At 42.6% G+C, this 24,578-nt stretch overlaps 1 protein-coding gene across 2 annotated transcripts; it reads left to right on the forward strand.

Annotated features, from left to right (window-relative positions):
- Positions 1–2,499: 2,499 nt before the first annotated feature.
- LOC309702297 (uncharacterized protein) lies at positions 2,500–21,091 on the forward strand. Of its 2 annotated transcripts, XM_082526912.1 has the most exons (6): positions 2,500–2,952; positions 6,951–7,056; positions 12,877–13,725; positions 14,043–14,229; positions 20,698–20,744; positions 20,893–21,091. In XM_082526912.1, the coding sequence occupies exons 2-5, from the start codon at positions 7,039–7,041 to the stop codon at positions 20,724–20,726; spliced, it is 1,083 nt and encodes a 360-aa protein (XP_082383038.1). In that variant the 5' UTR covers positions 2,500–2,952; positions 6,951–7,038; the 3' UTR covers positions 20,727–20,744; positions 20,893–21,091. The 2 variants fall into 2 exon arrangements, with proteins under 2 accessions (XP_082383038.1, XP_082383037.1); XM_082526911.1 differs by lacking the exons at positions 20,698–20,744; positions 20,893–21,091 and having other exon boundaries at positions 14,043–14,733.
- Positions 21,092–24,578: the final 3,487 nt, after the last annotated feature.

Consider the following 24,578-nt stretch of genomic DNA (forward strand, 5'->3'; position numbering starts at 1 on the left):
GCGTCTGCAGGTAAGGTAACTTTATTTATACCTAAAGGCAAGGTAAATTTGCTTTACAGAAAAATGACAGCATTTGACATCCCTTTAAAAACACACATACCTAGTAAATATATAAAGCTCACTGTGACACATACTTTAATATTTCGAATCAAAAACAGTTCTTGTTTAATTCAGTGACAGCAACGGGGACAAAGCTATTTTTATAACGCTTTGTCCTGCATCTCGGACATAGAAACCTCCGTCCTGAGGGAAGAAGCTGAAATTCACCCCTTAGAGGATGGGAACCATTTTTAAGGATTGATAAAGCCATCCTCTGTACCTGCTCAGAGTACAGGGAGGCTAAACAAGACTGTGGCTCACCTATCAGACGACTGGACCATATCACTATCTGATTCAGAGAGTTTTTCTCTGTGACAGAGGTCTGACCGAACCATGCCACCAAACAAAAGGATAAAACAGACTCAATAAAAGAACGATAAAACAAAGATAAAATTTTTTGGTCAATGTGGAAATGAACAAGTTTCCTAAGGCAATAAAGGTGCTGGTGACCCTTTTTACAAACTGATTTGCAATTTTGATCAAAGTTCAGTTTTTCATTGATTATGGTCCCAAGATATTTATATGATTGTACTTGCTCTATTTTCTGACCTTTAATTAAAGTGACTCCATGCCCATTTTGTTGTTTCCTAAAATCAACAACCATGTCTTTTGTTTTAGATATGTTCAGCTGGAGATAAGACTCCTCCCACCACTGAACAAAGTCATCAATGACTGGGCCGTGGTTAGTTTCACCCTCTTTCAGTAAGCTGACAATAACAGAGTCATCTGCATATTTAATAATGACCCTGTTTTCATGTCTGCCCTGACACATGTTTGTATAGAGAGTGAATAATGAGGGCGATAGGACGCAGCCTTGAGGAGAACCTGTGGAGGAGAACACTGGGTCAGACAGAACCCCATTTATTCTCACTCTTTGTGACCTGTCAGTTAGAAAATCCAAAATCCAGCCCACCAGGTTTTTCCTGATTTCAAACTGTTCTAAAAGTCTTTTAATTAAAATATGGGGCTGTGTTGTATTAAAAGCCGAAGAAAAATCAATGAAAAGAAGTCTTGCAAAAGTCCCTTTACTCTCTACATGTTTAAGAATCAGATTTAGTAAAGTCAAAAGTGCGTCCTCCACTCCTCTGTTGGGCCTGTATGCAAACTGCATTGGATCCAGCTGACCTTCAGTCTCTTCATAATCACATTTCTGATGATTTTTTCAAAGACTTTCATTACAAGCTAAACTGCTCGTTTCCATGTGTAGTCCCTGGAAGGTCACATGACCAACAAAGACACACAAGCTGTGTCCCAAAACATCGGTTGCATCCTCCGGAGGCCGCATTTGAAGGCCGATGACGTCACAGCCAGGCGACGAAGGCTGTCCCGATTCCTCGACTCCTTCAAATGCGTCCTTCATTCCCCCGAGTTTGAAGGATGGGTCGGGTGTGTCCTTCGTGGCCCACCATATCCCAGAATTCATAGCGCGGCCCAGCCAAATTTCAGCTGCCAACAATGGCGGCCGCTACTAAGTTTTAAAATTTAACAAGGGAGTACTACTTACTTACAATGAATTCCTTACACTATATAATTTTCCCGTCAGTGTTGGGGAATTCTCAATGGTGCTTGGTGCCATACCCTCAGGGACTTTAATGTTATATAAAAACACCGACAGCTCAATATCTGCCTCAGTCACTCTCCCTGATCCAGCTGAGTCAGCAGTGGGAAAAATCTGCTTTTCACAGGAACTTGGTAACAGCAATAAGAGAATACGTAGTTTATTCCAAGAAGATATCATGTCTCTCCCATATATAGAATATCTTACTGGAACCGACATGTTCCAGATATCACCTGGAAGACAGTCTGGATGATCCCATAAATATCTAATTGTGAACAAGGTGAAGGAAATCTCATATAAAATTCTTCATAAATGTGACCCAGCCAGTCACTATATGGTAACATTTAAAAGAGACATAAATACTAATTGAACTTTCTGTGGGGATCATCCAGAAACTTTGGCACATCTCTTTTGGTTCCTCTACACAGAGATTCTGGAAGAATTTAGCAGTTTTGTTATTGTCTATAGTTTAAGGGAGTTTTCTTTACGATGGGAAAATGTTTTATTCTTTTTCTTTAAGTTCCCCAGGAAGAATGCTAAATGTTTTTTTATAAAAAAATTGTTAATACTTTTAGCTATTTTATATCCATAAATGTAAGTTTATTAATAAAACACCATATTTCTGCCTTTTTATAAGGATATGAATTGTACATACAATCAATTTCAGACTCAACCAACAAAAAGCCTCTCAGAACAATATTTATATTGTAACAGTTGCTATTGTAATGCAGTGTATCACCACATGGCGGCGCCTCCTGTCTCACGACTGGTGTCACCCCCTTTTTGTTCTTCTTTGCACTCCTCCTGTAATGGATGCTCCCGTGTGTACGCAGACTAGTGTGCTCTTTAGTAATGTGTGGTAGAGGTAGCACTTTTATTTTTGATATTGTAAATAAATGAGTACTTTTTGGAAAGTCAGAAGCTGTTGCTCATTCGCTATCCACCTACACACCTCCGCGGCTGGCTTCATCTCCACTGCACGTTACAATATGTTGATTTTTTTCGCCTACTCATATCATAATTTTTTTACTCCTGGTTCTGTATGTTCATGTTCTGTTCTTTTGTAAACTTCATCTGTTTGTATGTTGTATACTCATTGTGTTTCAATAAAGTTCGATTTAAAAAAAGGTACGTTCTAAACGAAGCTTCAGACGTCACTGATCACGTGACTCTGGCCAAACGAATCAAGCCTCGACACGGTGCTTCTGAAGCAGCGCGTTGATCTTTCTGACACACGCACCGGAGCGTCAGCTTCAAGCGGACCATCACTACGTCTCACATCTAAAGGTGTCAAGGTAACTTTGAACTGAGTTCAGTCAATCTGGAGTTTTTCCAAGTTTTCTGTTGCTCTCTGTGAGAGAAGAGCGTTAAAGGCGGGGCTCTCCAGAGTCCAGCAAAACAGGAAACCACAGCTGGGTGTGTGTAAGTGTGCAAACCAATAGAATGCATCGTGGTGGGGGGGGCATCACGGGCATTGGCAAGAAAAAAATAAAAGAATCGGTCGTACCCATGCTTCCCCGACGTCATGCCAGCGCATATTGGGAAATTCGTAGGCACCGATCGGTTTTCTATCAGCCATTTGCTGGGAGTAAGGGCGCCCTCCGTTTGCGAGGTGCGCCTGCTGCTGGCGGCACAGGGAGGAGAGGGCGGGGCGGCGGGGAGTCTCTGGCTGGCTGGAGCGGCATCTAATAACCAACTCGCAAAACAAAATAAAAACAACAAACAGATATTATGATACAGACTTATAATCTGCACCGATGTTTTTTCTAAATTCTATAAAGTGAGCGCGAGAGCCCTCGGTGCGCCTGCGCGCTGCTGAAGTCAAAGTAAACTTTATTGTCATCTCCGCTACAGACAGTCCAGCATATAGAGAGACGAGACGACGAGGCTGCAGTTACAGCGGTGCAAGTAAACAAACAATAAATATAAGAAGAAAATAAATCTACACTTTAGGACTCGGGGTAAAGGATCAATAAAAATTAAAATTTATAATTTACAGTTTGATGATTTAAAGTCTCACACAACCCGTCAAAAGGGGCGGGGCCGGCTGCTTCCAAGTAGAGCACATTTCATTTATAATGATGTAAATCCAAGCCCATCATGGATTCACGATCTGAATCCTGGGTTGTGTGAAATCCCAGAAATCAACCTTAGACAAAGTGAATCTGTGAACTAAGGTGTAGGTCTGTTAGGTTAATTGTGTTGATCCTCGGGTTGGGGGATTTGTGTTTGTACTGGAGCGCAAAATTCAAACCAATGGAAGATGGACAACAAAAGTTCAAAGCCATCAGGTGCTCAGTTTATGTATTTATTTTTGGCCTACATCAGTAAGAAATGCCAAATTATATACACAAAGTTACAGGAATCACCACTCCTGTTATTCATGATGATTTCAGTAACATCACATAATAACATGTAACGTTATTATGTGATGTGCGTACTGTTAATGCTGATACTGTGGTGAAATTCTCTGCTTCTTTTGTGTATTCTGCATCTATTACGTCAGATTGTCTTACCCCTCATATGGTTGAGAATTTTGCCAATACCCTGTTAACTACATGTTCCTCCATCCTCGACACTGTGGCACCTATTAAAATGAAGCGCCCCAGAACTTACTCACAATGTTGGTTAAGTGACTCTGTTCGCGCTCTACGACGTGCGTGTCGGCGGGATGAGAGAAGGTGGAGGAAAGATAAACTCCAGGCATCTTACGACATCCTACGTACTAGTCGCTTGAAGTTTCAAACTGCTGCCAAAATGGCTAAAGCAGCTTTTCTTTCAAAAGTTATCTCTACCAATGGTAACAATCCTCGAATTTTATTTAAAATTTTTAACTCTGTGGTCAACCCCTGCCCCACTATGCCGCTGCCGTGCTCCCGGTTCTTTGCGAACAATTTTTAAATTATTTTTTAGATAAAGTCTCATCTCTTAAATCTGCTCTTCCTTTAATGACAGGCCCTGCGTTTACCCCTGACTGTTCCTCTTCCTTCTATCAGTTTGAACCCGTTTCACTCCCTACTCTTAAGCGTCTGGTTGAACAACTGAACAATACTAATCTCGTATATGATGTTCTTCTATCTCGTATAGTTAAGGACTGTTTTAGTGCAATTGGACCTAGTATATTGTCCCTTTTGAACTCTTCTTTGCTCTCTGGTTGCGTACCATCAGCCTTTAAACATGCTATAATTCAGCCTGTTCTTAAAAAAAGGAACCTCGATTATAATGATTATGCGAACTATAGGCCGATTTCCAAGCTTCCGTTCTTGGCCAAAATTCTTGAGAAGATAGTGTTGCTTCAACTCCAGGCCTACCTGGATGAGAATAGCATTAATGATAAATTCCAATCGGCCTTCAAACCACATCATAGCACTGAGTCAGCGCTGCTCCGAGTTCTCAATGACCTTCTACTAATGGCTGACAATGGACGCTCCTCGGTCCTAGTGCTATTGGATTTATCGTCGGCTTTCGATATGGTTGATCATAAAATCCTATTGGCGAGACTTGAGCACACTGTAGGCATCAAGGGTGTTGCCTTGGATTGGTTTAAATCATACTTGTCCAATCGGCTCTCCTCGGTTCACTTGGCCACTTCCTCTTCCTCCGCTGTACCTGTCTGTTGTGGTGTCCCTCAGGGATCTGTGTTAGGCCCTACTCTGTTCTCATTGTACATGCTTCCATTAAGCGCTATCTTTGAGAAATATCACATCGCTTTTCATTATTATGCTGATGACATTCAGATCTACTTTGAGTTAAATGATGACCTAGCTTTGTCCTTGAATAGTTTTCGAGGGTGCATGTGTGAGGTCAGGCAATGGCTCCTGGCAAATACTCTTATCCTTAATGATAAGAAAACTGAAATTGTGGTCTTTGGCAGTGATGTCCTTCGTGCCAAACTTCGTGATGCTTTTGGTTTTCTCACTAGCTCCTTTTACGACACTGTTAGGAATTTGGGCGTGTTACTTGACAGCTCATTTAAACTTGATAGACAAGTGTCTGCTGTTGTTAGATCCAGTTTATACCAACTCCGCCTTATTTCTAAGGCCAGGCAGTATATCCCGCATAAAGACCTGGAAAAACTCATCCATGCCTTTGTAACTTCGAGGCTGGATTACTGCAATTCACTCTATTTTGGACTCCACTCTGCCCTCCTCCATAGATTACAGACAGTCCAAAATGCTGCTGCACGCATTCTAACCAAAACTAAGAAGTTTGCCCACATTACTCCCGTCCTAGCTGATTTGCACTGGTTGCCTGTGAAATACCGTATCCAATTTAAAATTCTGCTGTTTACTTTTAAAATCACTAATAACACAGCACCGAGCTATCTTAAGGAACTCTTAAGCTTATATGTTCCTGCTAGGGCTTTAAGATCATCCTCACAGTTACTGTTGGTGCAGCCTAGATCTCGGCTGAAGTCTAGAGGTGATCGAGCGTTTGCCCTGGCCGCACCAGAGTTGTGGAACAACCTTCCCATTTGCATTCGGGCGTCTGACTCTATTCAATCTTTTAAATCACGGCTTAAAACGTATTTGTTTAATCTTGCGTTTTCTACCGGTTAAATGCTGGCCTTGTCTGCAGTGATTTATTTTACTAATTTTCCTATCTTGCTTTTTATTTGCGCTGTGTATGTCTTATCCCCATTGTGTGTTGATGGCACAGTTATATTGTGCTATAGCTATGTGCTATAGTTATTGTTGAAAGATTTTATTATGTTTATGTATAGAAGTACATTTCATTTGAGGTTCTCTAGATGTGTTTGCTCTTTGTACTAGAGAAGTTACACTGTGCAAGCTCAGCACGAAGTCTCTACTGTTGTATGTTATCTCTTCCACTCATGTATCTGTGATGAAGTCTCTACTGTTGTATGTTATCTCTTCCTGCATGTGTCTGTGACGCAAACATGTTTGAGTATAAATAAAGGGTGGCAACTGCTGCGGGGTGTGAGTCTTCGTTTGAACTCTCACCCGTGTGCACGTTAAACCTGCAAACCTGTCTGAGTGTCATTTATTCTGACCTGAGTTGCATTACAGGAAAACTCCTGACAGTTATATTTTTTCTATTGGTGGCTTTTTCCTGTGAACATAATTCTACTCTTTTATTTTTATGACTCTGATTATACTTGTGTTAATTTGTTCAGGCAGGTATCAGTGCTCAAACCTTTTGTGTTTGTTTCCAACAAGTTGCCCACCTCGGGAAACAAAAATGTGTTCTTTTACTTGTCAGATGAACATATGAGACACTTTGACTCTTCAGTGCAGTGTGGAGCCTAACAAAGATCTGTTTTGTGTCCCAGCTGATCAGCAGGAGGAGGAGAGTCTGACGGAGCAGCAGAGGAACATTTTCAGCTACTTGGACTCAGCTCAGCCACTACAGAGGAAACAATGAGCTCAACACAGAAGGTGACAGACAGAGCAGGACCATATGACCAAAGATATTTATCACCATATACATTTGAACATTTGCCATAACGATGTAGCTGACGATAGAATTGACACCAGACAAAATACTTTACAGCTCCACAACTTTATTAAAATCCCATCAATGTATTTTCACTGAAACAAGCAGCTGTTGTTTATGTGTTTATGTACTAACAGCCGGAAACGTTTCATACAGCTGTGTTTGACAGAAATGAAGGAGAACATATTTAGTTCATTTGTTTCTACATGAGCTCTGTGTGATTTGATGAGTATCTGAGGCTGAGACCACAGGACTGTGAAACATGATTGTTGGGCTTCATTTCTGTGCTGAACAGTCGTTTAAGATTAGCTGTAAATAACAATTAGCTGATGTTGTTCATGAGACTAAAGTCATCTCACTGTGGTAATGTAAATATAATATGGCCAATATTATAGTTATTATATTGTTGGCATTACTAAATTTGGCTCAATGCTTACATATATGCGTAAAAAGCAAATGTAGGAGCTGTGATAACTGTTTCTGATAAAATGAAGAGTAGACTGATATATGAAATATTCCTTTATTGGGTGAGAAAATCAGACCATGTCATAACTGCTTTAAGTCACACAGAATAGATATCAGAGCCTTAAACAGGCTGACTTCTGCTAAATGGGTCAAACTGGGCAGAAGGTCTACAAACACATAACATCCTTATAGAATATGATGTAACACTATAGATCAACTTAGCTCAGAATATATAAAGCATATAAACAGTTACAGCAACATGATGCAACAAACACAGCAGCTACTGATCCAAAATACTCAAAGCTTCATAGTCAAAGGAGCTTGCAAAGAAAAGCGTCTGGACTTCTTTAAGTTACTTGAAGACGTTTCACCTCTCATCCGAGAAGCTTCTTCAGTTCTAAGGTCAAATGGTGGAGAGTCCCAGATATAAACCTAGTGGGAGTGACCCCCCACAGAGGGACAAAAGGACCCCCTGATGATCCTCTAATCGCCTGAGCCAAGGTGTGAAACTGGGTGTGGGTCCCAATCAGCCAGAGTTTCGGGTGAGTTCATTGTGAAACCTGGCCCCACCTTATCATGCGAATTCCTGAGATCAGATGGCCCAGGATGTGAGTGGGCGTTAAGGCGTCTGGGAAGGGATCTCAAAACTGGATTATAGATGGCAGAGAGTTGGTGTTGTAAACCACCGCCTCTGTTCAAAGATGGTCGCTCACAGTGGACATAGATGGCTTCCTTCACTCCTCTTTCAAACCATCTGTCCTCTCTGTCCAAAATGTGAACATTGGCATCCTCGAAAGAGTGACCTTTATCCTTAAGATGCAGATGGACTGCTGAGTCTTGTCCTGTGGAGGTGGCTCTTCTGTGTTGTGCCATGCGCTTGTGAAGTGGCTGTTTGGTCTCTCCAATGTAGAGGTCTGGGCATTCCTCGCTGCACTGTACAGCATACACCACATTGTTAAGTTTGTGTTTTGGCGTTTTATCTTTCGGGTGAACCAGTTTCTGTCTGAGCGTGTTGCTGGGTCTGAAATGCACCGGGATGTCATGCTTGGAGAAAACTCTCCTGAGTTTTTCTGATACACCGGCTACATAGGGGATGACAATGTTGTTGCGTCTGTCCTTCTTATCCTCCCTCGCTGGTGTCTGATCTTCTTTTCTGTGCCTCTTTGCTGACTTTAAGAACGCCCGTTTAGGATAGCCGCACGTTTTGAGTGCTTCCTTTACATGTGTGTGTTCCTTCTTTTTTCCTTCAGGCTTAGAGGGAACATGTTCTGCCCGGTGGTGTAGGGTCCTAATTACTCCAAGTTTGTGTTCCAGAGGGTGATGGGAGTCAAACAGGAGGTACTGGTCCGTGTGTGTGGGCTTCCGGTAAACTTCGATGTTGAGGTTGCCGTTCTCTTCAATGTGCACAGCGCAGTCCAGGAAAGGCAAACAGTTATCCTTTGTGTCTTCCCTGGTGAACTTGATGTTTTTATCCACAGCGTTAATGTGCGCAGTGAAGGATTCCACTTCTTGTGTCTTGATTTTGACCCAGGTGTCGTCCACATATCTGTACCAGTGGCTGGGTACTCTTCCTTTGAAAGAGACAAGAGCCTTCCTTTCCACTTCCTCCATGTAAAGGTTGGCTACAATAGGTGACACGGGGGAGCCCATGGCACAGCCATGTTTTTGTCTGTAAAAGCCTTCGTTGTATTTGAAATATGTAGTGGTGAGGCAGAGGTCTAACAGTGTGCAAATCTGATCGGCTGTGAAGTTGGTCCTGTCCTCCAAGGAGCTGTCTTCTTGTAGTCGTTTTCTGACCGTCTCCACGGCCTCCGTGGTGGGTATGCAAGTGAAGAGAGAGAACTGAAGAAGCTTCTCGGATGAGAGGTGAAACGTCTTCAAGTAACTTAAAGAAGTCCAGACGCTTTTCTTTGCAAGCTCCTTTGACTACGATGACCTGGATGACTGAGAACCTTCACAGACTCAAAGCTTCATAGAACTGAAACCAACATTTATTTTTAGCTCCATCCTGCTGCTGATACAGACTTTAGGTTTCTGAACATTAAACTTGTTGCTGCCTTTCATAGTGTGTAACTTGAAGGCCCTGAGTACTTTCTCCCACACTGGAAACACTGGGATGATCACATTATTTGAACATTACCTAATAAGACTGATTCAGCACAGACAGTTATGTTAAACTTTCCTAGCACTCCTTCACAAACAGGGAACAGTCTGTCTATTCTCTCCATCTGTCAGCTGCTGCTGGCTCTTCCTCCTCCTCTTCCTCACACACTGCTGAGTTTGTCCTGGTGGATCATCAGGGCTGCAAAGCCTCACAGATGATGTGCAGCAGTGGGTCCCTCAGTCTGTCCTCACTCTGGACACTTGCAGTCGTCACACATGGAAATCAAATGTGTGATAAGCTGCAGGATTCAAACACAAGTGTAACTTATAAACACATGTTCATACTTTTATTCCACAATCAGAGAGAAAGAAACAGAGAGAGAGTGCAGGACAGACAGACAGGTGACAGTCTCAGGTGTACACACTGCTACACAACAGCACCAGAGAAGCAGGATTTAGTGTTTGTGTTATTACGAGTGTAAACAAGAAGAGTTCCAGATGGTGCAGTGGACACATGTGTGACTGCTGTGATTAAAGCATCTTTCTTTCAGCTTAACGAGTGAACCGTCAGCTCGTTCAAACACACGTTAAAGTGCGTTTGGCTCAACACCACCGAACAGAGGCAGCAATATAACACAGCTAACATTAACAGTGCAGTGAATCCTGCTTGTGCCGTGATGTTCAGGACTGCAAACCGAGCAGCATCATTGATTTTCAGCTTGTTGTGTTTGTGGATATATGACTGACTTTAATTATCCACAAAATCATCACATTCTCTGTCAGATTAAGGTCGACTATTGAACGGCGTATATTTTAAAGGCTTTAAAACCAAGTTAACCCTGAAAGTACAAACATCACTAATGTCACATAACTCTGCCGACAAGGCATAGCTATGGCTATGAAATGCTCTTTGTGTATCACTTCTTCATTATGAAAGATGTCATTAATGCGCTAGTAATGTCTCATCTGGAGTATTGTTCAATCATTTGGTCAGCAGCTAATAAGACAGATCTTAACAGACTTCAGTTAGTCCAGAATAAGGCGTCCAGATTAGTGTGAAGATGTTCATACTATACTAATATTGATCAAATGCATAATAACCTTTCTTGGCTTCCTGTACAGGCTAAAATATTCTATGGCTTACTTGTAGTTCTAAAGAAAGCAATTCTGTTAAACACACCACATTTATTCTGCTCAGCTGCAGTATCCAGATGAAATACATCATCATATTACACAGTTTTCAACAAACTGCAATTTAGTAAATGCTCGAGTTAAAAGTAACGTTTTGTAAAACTGTTACATTTAGAGCAACTTTTAAGTGGAATAAGTTGCCTTAAAAAATTAGAGAATTATTCAAAACTTCAATGAACACTTAAAAGCCGATTTACAGAGCTTTTAGTTGTTGTAAATATTGTAAGACATGATTTGTTTTTGAAATTTGTGTAATGTGCCTCAATGTTATTGATATTCATCATCAACATCATCAACTTTATTTATAAAGCACTTTAAAACAACCACAGCTGACACAAAGTGCTGTACATTGGAACTGTAACATAAAATTACATGAGATATAAATAAAACACAAATAAAAGAAGAGTGAAATCATTAATTAAACAACTACTTCAATTAAAAGAGAAACTAAGTCTCACTGAGGTTAAAAGCCAAGGAATAAAAGTGGGTTTTAAGACGTGATTTAAAAGTGGACAGTGAAGGGGCCTCTCTAACGTGCATGGGCAAATGATTCCATAACTTTGGAGCCACAATAGAGAAGGCCCCGCCCCCTCTGAGCTTCCTCCTGGATCTCGGTACCTCCAGGATCAGCTGTTTAGCTGACCTGAGAGACCGACAGGGTGTGTGGAGATGAAGAAGCTCAGTGAGGTAAGGCGGGGCAAGACTGTGAAGGCATTTAAAAACAAACATAAGAATTTTAAAATGAACTCTAAAAGACACAGGCAGCCAGTGCAGAGAGGCCAGCACGGGGGTTATATGCTCTCTTTTTTTGAGTTCCTGTTAGGAGTCGTGCAGCCGCATTTTGAACCAGCTGCAGACGTGAGAGCAATGACTGACTGACCCCCACATAAAGTGAGTTACAGTCGTCCAGGCGGGAAGAAATAAAAGCATGGATCACTGTTTCAAGGTGCTGCCTCAAAAGAAAAGATTTTACTCTTGCCAGTCGCCTTAAATGATAAAAACCGGACTTCACCACTGCTCTGATTTTGTTGTCCAATTTAAAATCACTGTCCAACTTAAAACCAAGGTCAGTAACAACAGATTTAAAATAGACTTCCAGGGATCCTAAAACAACAGGGGAGGACTCACAGGGACCACTGGGTCCAAACGCCAACAGCTCTGTTTTCTTTTCATTAAAATTTAAAAAGTTTAGAACCAACCAAGCTTTAATGTCATCTAGACAAGTCAAGAGAGGTTTTATGGAGATGCCATCCTTGTGTTGTAGTGGCAAATAAATTTGGCAGTCATCGGCATAACAATGAAATGAGATCCCATGCCTTCTAAGGATAGAACCCAGAGGCAATAGATACAGTGAAAAGAGCAGTGGCCCTAAAATTGAGCCCTGTGGGACGCCGCATGACAGAGGAGCAGAAGACGATTCGTAACCGAGAAGGCTGACAGAGAAATATTATTATTATTATTATTATTGATTGCTTATATTTGAACAGTTGTGAAACCTCACTGTGGATGTAAGAGTGAAATTATGTGGATATCTTGAATCCACTTCATTGTGTAATATTTTATGTGAGTATTTGACGGAAGACGGGGTTCCTTTAGAATAAACAAACATAGGATTTATTATCACTGAATAATTATGTATAAATCTATACAAATTATAGAAATATGTAATAGGAAACAACAAAATAATCTTAATTATAAAATAGTGTGTGTGTGTGTGCGTGCGTGCGTGCGTGCGTGCGTGTGTGTGTGTGTGTGTGTGTGTGTGTGTACAATCAGGAGGGATGGGCATGATTTTAGTGTTTGAACAGTCATGAATTATCTTTAACAGCAGGTTGGATGTAATGTGTTAGAACTACCAGCAGGTGGGGATAAGAGACCTTTAAGGTGTTTGGTGCCACGCTCCACCTTCAGGTTTAAAACTAGTGTTAATGGAGTTTGAAGGTTGAGTTTGTTCCACGACTGCATTTCACTCACTGCCTCTGTTTGTATCTCTGTCACTGCAGGACCAACATGGAGCCAGAAGTCAGCGCTCTCAGGAGGCCGACAAACCTCACAGAAGAAAGGGAGAGAAAAAACACACCTGTGACGAGTGTGGGAAGGGTTTTACTGTGAGGGCTAAACTAAAACGGCATCAGGTCACCCACACTGGAGAGAGACCGTTCAGCTGTGACTTGTGTGGAAAGTCTTTTTCCTTGAAGGATTCCCTAAAACAACACCAACTCATCCACAGTGGAGTTAAAGCGTACAGCTGTGATCAGTGTGGCAGAGCTTTTACTCACAGTAGCCACTTACAGAGTCATCTAGTTACCCACTCTGGAATTAAGCCATACAGCTGTGACGAGTGTGGGAAGGGTTTTACTCTGAAGGCTAAACTAAAACAGCATCAGGTCATCCACACTGGAGAGAGACCGTTCAGCTGTGACTTGTGTGGAAAGTCTTTTTCCTTGAAGGGTTACCTAAAACAACACCAGCTCATCCACAGTGGAGTTAAAGCGTACAGCTGTGATCAGTGTGGCAGAGCTTTTACTCACAGTAGCAGCTTACAGAGTCATCTAGTTACCCACTCTGGAATTAAGGCATACAGCTGTGACATCTGTGGAAAAACTTTCAGCCAGAGAGGGAGCCGAAATATACACCTACGCATTCACACCAGACATGATGTGTACTGCTGTGAACAGTGTGGCAAACAGTTTACAACAGACGCACACTTACAACAACACATATTTACCCACACTGAGGAGAGACCTTATCAATGTGACCTGTGTGAGAAGACTTTTAAATCTCCACATCACCTGAGACAACACCAACAAATCCACACCAGAAAGAGACTCTACAAGTGCAGCTACTGTGAGGTATGTATTTATATTGTTATCTTGTCATTTTAGCCTGACTGTTTGGAACAACTCTGCTCATTAAACTGTGTTAGCAATTCTACTGCATGGAAAAGCAGCTCTGAGTGATTATTCAGATTTTCCTTTCAGTTATGATTTTAGTATTACTGTAGTATTATGGTGGTAGTATTGTAGTTATTGCAGCCCAGTAAACTGAGTGTGTTAACTGAAACAGTCAAATGTAGTTGGACGTCTGCAGAGATGCTCTTTATTTCAGGCGACGTTCAGGATACAAATGTTGAAGGACTGACTTACACTGTCTTTGTGTCTTTGTTTAGAAGCAGAGCGACACAGATGGATCCAGTTCTCAACCCTGTCATCACTGTTGTGGTGGGAAAGACTTTCATTGTGACCTCTGTGGAAAAACTTTCCGTCGGCAAAAGACCCTAAAACTACATCAACGTAGACACACTGGAGACAAACTGAAATACTGCAAAGAATGTGAGAGAAGCTTCACCACACCAAGTGAGTTAAAAAAACATGAACTGATTCACAGTGGGGTTAAAAAGCACCTCTGTGATCAGTGTGGGTCATCCTTCACCACTGCATGGGACCTTAAAACACACAAACGAGTCCACACAGGAGAGAAACCACACAAGTGCAGACACTGTGAGAGAAGCTTCTCACAGTCAGGTAATCGTAACATTCATGAACGTGCACACATGGAAGGAAACTACAGCTGTGACCAGTGTGACAAGAGCTTCAGGAATCTCAGTTCATACTCTGCACACAAACGATACCACGTTACTAATAAACTGTTTCACTGTTACCAATGTGCCCAAACATTCACCTCATTGTCTGCTCTGTGCAAACATCAGCGCGATCACTCAGGGCTGAAATCACTCCCATCACTGGATCACAGTGAATCTGAAGACACAGAAAGATCCTCTGGTCAGACTCAAAAAGCTTGAGATCAGGCTCCACAGAGTTCAGATAGAATCATTTAAACTTGTGTGGAACTGAACTTGTTGCTGGGCTGAACTTCTACATAATACAGATCTACATGGGATCTTCTTTTCTGTTGTTTTACTGAGTCAGTTTTGTCCTTTTTGTCCTTTTTTCTCTGTCCTGGTTTTGCTCGTCTGTAAATGATTGAAACTCAGTCAAATAGTTCATTGTTCTCCAGCAAAACGTTTTGGAAACTCATGTTTAACCTTTAAAACTCTGACATGTTTTAGCACACAAGGCTTCATCGGGGAGTTCACTCATGATTGGACCATGAGAACAAAGGTTTTTAGTTCTTTCAAAGAGAGTCTTGGAGATGTTTGATGTTTCTGTTTTTCTGAAACCACCTGAAAGAAAAACTATTTTTCTTGCTTTATGTAGTGTGGAAGTTTTTAATGTTTCTTCATCTGTGATGTTCTTGAATGTGTTCACGTGAAGATGGTACAAATAAACTGTCCTTTCAGCTTTAGCTCCTAATTTATTCATTATTTATGGATGTAGCACAGCAGCCGTCTCTTGATTAACACATGGAGGGCTCGGGATCTGATGGTGTCGTCTCCCTAATTTGCCCACTCAGTAAATCTCACTCATGGCCAAGAAATTGAAATAAACCTTGTTTCCCTGCTGGATACTGATCCACTGTAACTCTGCTCCTCCTTCCTGTTTAGGATTTCTGTGGCTGAAGTAAAATTCCCTCCATCCATCACTTATCCCAGCTAACCCAAAGTGACGTTCCCCCCCAGGGGAACGTAACAAGTGGGGGCTCGTCCGGGATCTTTGAAAAGGGAGTTCTGTGTTGGATTTGGTTTTCTTTTTGATTATCTCGCTTTGGCACCTTTTAGAGATTAATAACTTCCCAGTTAAGGTAGGTGAGTGCCCAGCTGAGCTTTTTAAGTTCCTCCTTCGGGCAGTCTTTTGTTTTTTTGCCTTTGTTGTTTTTGGAGTAATCCTGGGTGGGGATTAATTCTCTGTCGGGGGTAAGCAATTCAGGGCTCCGGTCGCTGAAGTTCTGCCTTTAAAGTTGCCTCGAGCCCAGCACGCTCCGGAAGATAGACAGGGCAAGGTTTTGGAACTGGGTAAGTTGTTTTGTTAACGTGTGTGTGGCGTGAGGTACGTTGGTCAGGTAAGTTGTGTGTGGTCTGTTAACTGTCTTAATTAGGTTGTGTTTTGCTAACTCTTCACCATCCCCAAAATGGTTGACACAGCTGCTAGTGTACAGGTGTCTAGAGGCTTGTTTGTGAGCAATAACATTCACCTGGTTCCAGACTTCTGTGAATCCAGTGTTCACAGCTTTTTCAGTGTGTTCGAACGCCTGGCAACTGCACTGCAGTAGCCTCAAGATGTGTGGGGGGTGATGTTGCTGTGTCGGTTGGCAGGTAAGGCTCAAGAAGCGTGTTCTGGTCTGTCTAGGCAGGACGGCCTGGTTTATGGAAAGATCAAAAGTGCCATCCTCCAAGCCTATGAACTGGTACCTGAGGCCTATAGGCAGCATTTTCGAGGGTTGGAGTTGGCGCAGGGACAGTCTTGACTTCGCCAGGGAGAAGGCGAGGCTCTTTGATAGGTGGTGTGCGGCAAGCCAGGTTAATGATGTGGGGTCCATACGTGAGCTTATGCTGGTGGAGGATTTTAAAAACTCTGTCCCTAAGTCTGTGGCCCTTTATTTAAGTGAACAGAGGGTTACAACTCTACAGCAAGCTGCCACCCTGGCAGATGAGTTTAAGCTGACTCATACAGCAAGTGCGGTAGGACAGGATATCCCTCTGCACTATAGCGCAGCCTGGACAGGTAAAAGTGGGCCAGCTAAGAAGGAAAATGCAGTTATGGTGTTAAGACCTAGGCCCAAACTGTGTTTTTTCTGTCACAAGCCTGGCCATGTGGTTGCCAATTGTGTCAAACTGGCACTCAAACAGAAAGCCCACTCAACACAAAAGGGGCCTGTTTTGAGAAAAGGCTCTCAAACTGACAAGCTTGCCAGGCCTACGGAAAGGCTAAACCTGGAGCATAATTGCTTGGTAGCACCCCGTAATCAGTGTACGAGGCCAACTAACCCTGAGCTGCCGCTGGTTGATCCTTTCTCCGGTTCATGTTCAAAACCACCCTTCAGATCTGCACCCCTTGCTAACAAGTATGTCTGTGTTTCAGCGAAGCCTGCTAGCTGCCTGCTGGGTTCTCCACACGTGATAGTTCGAAGCCCTGGTTATCCCATGGGACACTGTTTCGAGGGTTTGGGGCCACTCTCTGGGAATGTTGTGAACCCACTGAGATGGGATTGGCAGCTCCCGCAGGCAATGCCTAACCGGTGCTATGGGGTTTGGTAGGTGGAAAGCCTGCAATTTCTTCATGAAACGGCTATGGACTCACTTTGTGTTATCGTAAATTTGACAAACCATGGGTTTGCATTTATGGGAGGGGGTGTTACGGCCCTAGCAGGGCCTCTCTCTCTCCTGAGGATGCCTGTGTGGGAGTGTCCCACTACCTCCTGCCCGAGGTGCCACCTTTCCCTCCTGTACAGCTGACTCCCACCAGCAATTAAAGGCTTATTTAAGCCCAGAGCAGGGTGAGCTCTGGGCCAGAGTGCCATTTGTGTGGGTACAGCTAGTGAGCTGAGTGTTTTTGCGGTGTTTCCAGCTGGTGAGCTGTGTTTTGTGGTTTTCAGCTAGTGAGCTGCGTTTTCCTTTTGACATTTTGCATTACTGACCAACGCCTGAGTTTTGTTTGTGTTACTCTTATGGTGATAGCGGCTTGTCCGTCTCTTTTAGTTTAATTACTTCAATAAAACTGTTTTATTTAACTGTTTTGCCTCCTTGACTCTTTTTTCTGACCCGGTCACTTTTGTTACTTCCCCCTCCCCGCCTGGACCCTCCCCCCCCCCCCAGGGGAACGTATTACGAATGGAAGCATGTTTAAAAAACACAATGTGAGAGAGACGTTGAGGTCCTTAGAAGTTACCCTGGGTTTTTCTGTCACCCTGCTAGATGTTACACACCTTGTTATTGGACTGATTTCTAAACCTAAAAACATTATTTGTAGTTGTTATTCTTAGTTGTTCTGCTGCCTAAATACCACAGGGTCTGATTATGAAGTTATTGAGCTGCACATACTTTACGACCTGCTTAAGTTCGAGGTCACAGCGTCTGTAGAGCAGCTGGAACATAATGAAGTCTACAAGGTTAAAGTTTTCTCTTCAGTTATTGTTCTTTCTGCTGCTTGGTTTGATGGATCTGAGAGCTTTTGTTTTTATTATTGTTATTATAATTATCATGAATATTTTACTCTCTAGAAGCTTTAAAATAGTGTTTGTGTTTGAAAAAATTGATTTAAGAATTGAACAGAAACATCTGTCCTTCTGAAAATCGCCCAAAGGCACGGAGACAAAGTCAAAGGATGCAACCTGTAACTTTCTCTTCCTTCATGTCAGGACCATCATCCATGATTTATATAAAATGCATATAGCAACAGTAGCACTTTAGTTTGGACTTTATGATTTCTGTAACTGGAAAATATTATTTTGTTTAAAGACAGAAGTGACCGCATTGTTGCAACATCAAAGGGAAATATGAATTAATTAGCATCAAGTATATTTGTTGCTTAAGCGTTTGCACTATAACTTAAGTAGGATTATAACTTTTAAGGAAGGAAAGATTTCAGATATTTAGTTCACTGTTTCAGTTATTTTATATTATTTAAACATTTACGTTGGTCAAATATGATGCTCTAAATCAAATAAAAGTTTGAAAATAAGTGATGTATTTTTAAATGCTGCAACAAATGTTCACAAAAAGTAACTATAATTAAAACCAGTTAAACAAAATCAAATGTTTGAATCATGCTTAACCAAATGCCACGCTGGAGAACTGAACCTAAAGTATACGTAGAAAGATTTCAACATCTGAGCAGTTTTTAATGTTTTTATCACATATAAATGTCACAGCAGTGGGTCCTGGCCCAATGCTTTGTGTTTTTGGTTTTCTTTGACTCTTGTTTTTCTTGGTTTTTGTTCTTCTTATTTATCAGGCTCTCAGTAATCTTAGTTCTCCCTCCCTCAGTGTTCATTTCAGCCTGTGTTTAGTTTCTGTTCCCGTGTCCCACGTTTCATCGTTTCATGTCGAGTCAGCCCTGTCTCTCTGTTTCCTGTGTCTCCCCAGTCAGCCCCGCCTCCCTCGGGCACTCATGTGTGATACAGAGTAATAAACCTGACTACATTTGCTGCACTCTCTTTATTACCTGTTACTTTAAAATTCATACACTAATTATGTCTGCCCATCTCTCTAATGTGAAGGTCAAAGGTCAACATCCCAGTGACATAAGAATAATCCCAAAGGGGCAAAGGCAGCGGTTAATTTAGCACATTTAGCATTAAGGGTACAGCAAGGATATACTTTTACTTATTGTGGCAGGGGTGTGGTCTCTGGCCTGCTGCAGTGGAGGCTGGTGGCGGGACGTTGGACGGCACAGGTGAGGGTGATGGAGCTCATGACTCTCCCCTTTATAGTGACGGAGGAGACTGGCGTGGGGGAAGCGTGTAGTGGAGGAAGTGGCGGGACGTCGCTATGTGACTGCAGACTAAATTGGGCTGCATTGAGTTCATGACTTTTCTTTTATCCCGCCGCCTACGCATCACTGTGAGAGTTAATATGAGATCTCTCTCTGTGGAAAAATAACTTTAAATCCCACTGACGTGTGTATAAATCTATATACGTATAACGTCCCTCTGGGCAGCAACTTAAAAAAACAACTTTTTTTGAAGTGTTGTGAACACAGCGCGCTGGGGCGAATGTCGGCGTTTGCCCAATAGAAAGGAGGAAGCCAGCCAGGCACAGGAAAGAAAGAAACACTCCAGGGCAACGCTGCTGGAACTTTGACTCATTGAGAAATGTTTCCCTGCTTGCATCAAGCCCGGCTGGTGTCCCCTGAGATCCATATCCCACCCTGATTGGTGGGTTAATTCAGCTCCGCCCACAACACTGTAAAGTGTCATACATTATCAAACTAACATTACATTTTCATATTAAGGTGGGGCCAAAAACTATCGTCCTGCGGGCCGCAATTGGCCCACGGGCCGCGAGTTTGAGACCCCTGGTGTAGGAGGACACCTACTCTGTGTCTGGTTAAGTATAAGAGCCCTTTGTTAGGGGGACCGCTGGACTCTTAGCACCAGCTTTGGGGTCACAGGGTCACATCTGGAACACACACACACACACACACACACACACACACACACACACACACACACACACACACACACACACACTATGCACAGACTGGTACTCTTTGTTCATACCTGTGTAAGACGTCATATGTTAATGAACTTGTGCATATTCATGTAAGCTCAATAAAGAGCAGTGTTACGAGGGAGCAGACGAGAGCGACTGAGGTCAAGTGAAGGAACGGCGCTGTCACAGTTCTCTCCCTCATCAATTGTCTGGTTCCAGCGGTGGGTCTGTGCTAGACGACCCATCACCAGCTTTTTCCACTGGTTACCAGTACGTGGTAGAATCCACTTCCAGATCTGGTTGTCTTTAAATCTGTGAATGGATTGGCTCCATCTTATCTCTCTTTAACAAAAGAATCCAAGTGGAGCCCTCAGGTCTGCAGATAAGCAGCTTCTGACCAGAACTAGACGTAAAAACAGAGGTGAGCTTTATCGATGGCTGCAGCCAAACTCTGGAACAGTCGCCCTTCACATCAGGTCGTCACCAACACTGGACATTTTTAAAAGCCGGTTGGAAACACATTTGTACTCTGTAGCTTTCAATCCTGACCAGTCTTTATAGTCATTACTGTGTATGTTTCCTATTTTCTCTCTACTCTGTGCAGCACTTTGGCTCAAGCTGTTTTTAAATGTGCTGATAAATAAATGTAGATTTCTTTGAATAAAACAGTGGAGCCGAGCTTTGAGCTCAGTGTGTAACAGTGTGTGTGTGAGAGCCATGTAATGTCCATGTGTGCATGCTGACTGTGCTGCTCTGACCCCCCTCCTCCTTTCAGGGTGGAGCCTGCTGGAGTCCGATGGTTGAGACCAGGTCTGAGGAAGTGTAAGTGTGTTTTTAATGGGATTCATGAAAACAAAGCAGCACACATTCAACCATCTTCATCATGTCAGGAGTCATCATCAAAGTGTCAATCAATGAACAGATGATGGATCAATAACTGCAGCTGGATTGTGTTTGTTCTCTCCATCAGATTCCTGTCAACTCACAATCGACACAAACACAGTGAACACAAAGCTCCAACTGTCTGACAACAACAGGAAGGTGACACGTGTGGAGGAGGTTCAGTCATATCCTGATCATCCAGACAGATTTGATGTTCCTCAGCTGCTGTGTAGAAATGGTCTGACTGGTCGCTGTTACTGGGAGGTCGAGTGGAGAGGAAACGTTTGTATATCTGAGTTACAGAAGCATCAGAAGGAAAGGACGCAGAGATGACTGTGTGTTTGGATACAATGATCAGTCCTGGAGTCTGAGCTGCTCTGATGATGGTCCTTATTCTGTCAGGCACAATAACAGTCGAACATCCATCTCCTCCTCCTCCTCCTCCTCTGTCTCTAACAGAGCAGCAGTGTATGTGGACTGTCCTGCTGGCACTCTGTCCTTCTACAGAGTCTCCTCTGACACTCTGATCCACCTCCACACCTTCAACACCACATTCACTCAAACTCTTTATCCTGGGTTTAGAGTCTGGTCTCGTGGTGGCTCAGTGTCCCTGTGCTGAGTGGAGTGTAAAGAGTGTCTCCTGTTACAGAAAGACTCTGACTGTTGAACAGATAGTTCAGTCTGTACATGTCTGTCTCTTTCACTCACAAACACGTTTTCAGATTCATGGATTCAATCAGTTGATGTTTGAAACTCTTCTAAATGATTCCTTGTAAACTTCTTCAGTCACAAACAAACAGGAAGTGATGTCACACGTGTTCCTGTCCACACAGCAGAATGAGTCTATTGCTGACAGTGATGTACAAACAGAGTGAGCATTTCTGAGGCCCAAAATAAACTGAGTAGTTCACTGAATGAACAATGGACTGTGAGCTCAGTTCCTTCATCATTAGTATGGATTATATATGTATATGTATTATATTAGTATCATATATGTCAGGTGCTGCTGCTTTCAGTCATTGTGCAAATGTGCTGTTTGTAAGCTTGTAAAGCTGCAGTCAGCTGAGACTGAAGAAGTCACCTGATCAGTGAGCAAACGTTTCTGAAAACGTCCAGATGAACAGAATCAACCTTTTGGGATCAGCCAGCAATGCAGCATCATTGTTGTTCAGCTTCAGAGGTTTGCAGGAATGAACTGATGACCAGAAACAGCTGCAAAGTCCAAGAAAATACCAGCTGGAGTTCAGCTGCATTTGAAGAAGTCAAAGAAAAGTAAGGATGGCAAAGGGCGACGTTTTCTTCCAAAGAGCTGCAAACATGGTCGACGCCTCATTAGAAGAATCATCTGGACATTTGTGAGGAACTCTAACCAAGAAAGCAACGTCACACAGATCCAACAGACAGTTTCCATGACTGCAAGTGTTGAGTGGAAAAATGCTACATTGCATTATTGCATCCTCTCACCACAGGAGGCGCTGTTGGCACCACTGATTGCTGATCAGCTGTTCTCTGATGATCTGATTGATACTGTGAATAACGGGACTCACTGAACTCTGTGACACAGTGAAGATTACAGAGTTTAATTTCAACATCTGACTGACGTCACACAGACAGAAGGATGAACCAGTGAGGCACAGAACACAGTTACTGGAGATACTGGATCAGCTCCATGTGAACCTCTGATGGAGAAGCTGCTGAGCCAGAGAAACATCAGGACATGACAGCAGCTGCACTTATCTAACAACATGTAGCAGAGCTGATCTATGTTAGAGGATCTATCACAGCAGCTGAAGCCAAAGTCCAACACTGGATACCAGCTGAGCCTGTGCTGAGTGTAGTGTTACAGGAAAAGGGCAGAAACACTGGTAGCTCCCAGTGATGCTGACTGGGGCACAGAGCTGAATGATGCAGCATCAGGACACTGTTTCAGTCTGACTGACAGAGAAACCTGTAGCTGTATCTACATGTGAGGCAGAGGCCACACAAGCAGCTTTCTATGTTTCACAGTGACTGAGATCTTCAGTGGGGGTGGACATGCTCCTGTACAGACCTCTGAGGAGAACCAAGGTGCAGTCAAAGAGTCCAGTCTGTCCTCACAGATGTGAACATGTGCTTTCATCAGGTCTGCTGTCAGCTAGCAGGCTCACATCAGAATCACTGTTCCTGAAAAACACAGTCTGTGTGACATCATCAGTCAGCTGATGGTCCCAGATCTGAATGGTTTCTGTCTCTACTGAGGAAGTCAGAGAATATCACTGAGGTGTGGATCAGGTCTGAGTGAGCTGTGGAGGGACAGCTTTAAACAGTCCACAGGTCTCACGTCCTGCTCAGTCTGGTAGCAGATACCTCGTATTGTTCCAGATGTGCTGACATCAGCAGCAGCACAGCTGTGTGATACCATGAATCTCAGTTATTGATCCAACACACAGTAAATACAAAGATCAGGATTTCTGAGAGTAATCATTATGAGTCTGAACACATGATCACTGAATGTTAGTCTCCACAATAATAAGCTAACACAAGCAAACACAGCTTTCAGCTCTTATTTTGAAACTGGCTTATTTAGAGAGCTGTGATGTGAGCGTGCCTGGCTCTGAGGCACTTGGGTCAGCCTCTGTTGTTTAGAAGTGTTACAGACTGTGAATGACACAGACCTGTCAGTTTCCATGTTTGTCTGTAACACAGCTCAGGGGCTCCATGCTGAACGCATCCATCCAGTGTTATTGATCCAGGACTGATACCAGCATTGGGATCAATACTACAACACACAATCACATGTGTCCACGTGATGCAGTTTGAAGAGCAATCAGATGTCTCTGTATGAGGAGGCGGGGTCACAGGAGGTTCAGAGAAACTCTGCAGCAGCATCATCAGCTCACATGGAAACTTTGATGATTCACTTCTGTGGTGTTTTTACAGAAACACGTCACAAAATTAGCTCCACCTGTTTTGTGAGCTTTGAGTTTCTTGTCTTCATCCTGGATTCTTGTGTTGCTGTTTTTACACACAGCAGATATTTCCTGGTTGCTTCCTTGATGACCACATGAAGCTTTCTGAAGCTTGGATTGAAAACGCTTCATTACTCAAAGCTTTCCAACACAGGCCTCTGTGCTGCCATCTGGTGGACAAACATGTGAAGTGCAGCGTGAAGCTACAAATGAAACTGCTTCAGCTACGTTTATATATAACATACTATAACCTATATAATGTGGAGATCAGGGAAATTATTTTGTTGCTACTGTTAATAATCATCATCATTACCATTGCATTAATAATATAATCTACAGCATTGATATTGCATTCAGATGTTTAAACATTTTGGTACCCAGTTAGCCTTTACTACAGGTGCAGTTATAACCACTTTAAACGTTGAGTTGAATCTGTGATCTTAAATGCTTTTGAATGCTTGTTATAATCTTAAGTGTGTATGGGCTGATTCTGTTGATTCTGAGGACACTCTGTGCAAAGTCTTGACAGGAAACTGCAGGTTTGCAGAGCGTGCTTTTGCAAAAGTGAAACTAAAAGCAGAGTGTAAGTGCAGCTTATTCTGAGGAGCTGCTTGGATGATGCTATTTGAATAACCAGGTTGTTCATTATTATCTTTTATACTTTTATATTCTTTTATTAAGCTTCTAGTAGAGGTTCTTGATTCAAACATTTATTCAATATACTGCATATATAGTTTTAGTAAACTGCTAACACATTTGAGAGTGGCCTCTGTTTTGACTGCGAGCGTTAGTAGGTGAGAGGTGACACAGAGTGCCAAGTGAGGTC

This window comes from Aulonocara stuartgranti, assembly GCF_965226115.1.
Source record: "Aulonocara stuartgranti genome assembly, chromosome: 3".
NCBI classification, from domain to species: Eukaryota; Metazoa; Chordata; class Actinopteri; order Cichliformes; family Cichlidae; genus Aulonocara; species Aulonocara stuartgranti.

Bases quoted from the DNA above. Each gene is read 5' to 3' on its own strand.
- LOC309702297 (XM_082526911.1), top strand. The intron at 13,726-14,042 runs GTATGTATTTAT...GTCTTTGTTTAG, and splicing joins ACAAGTGCAGCTACTGTGAG to AAGCAGAGCGACACAGATGG.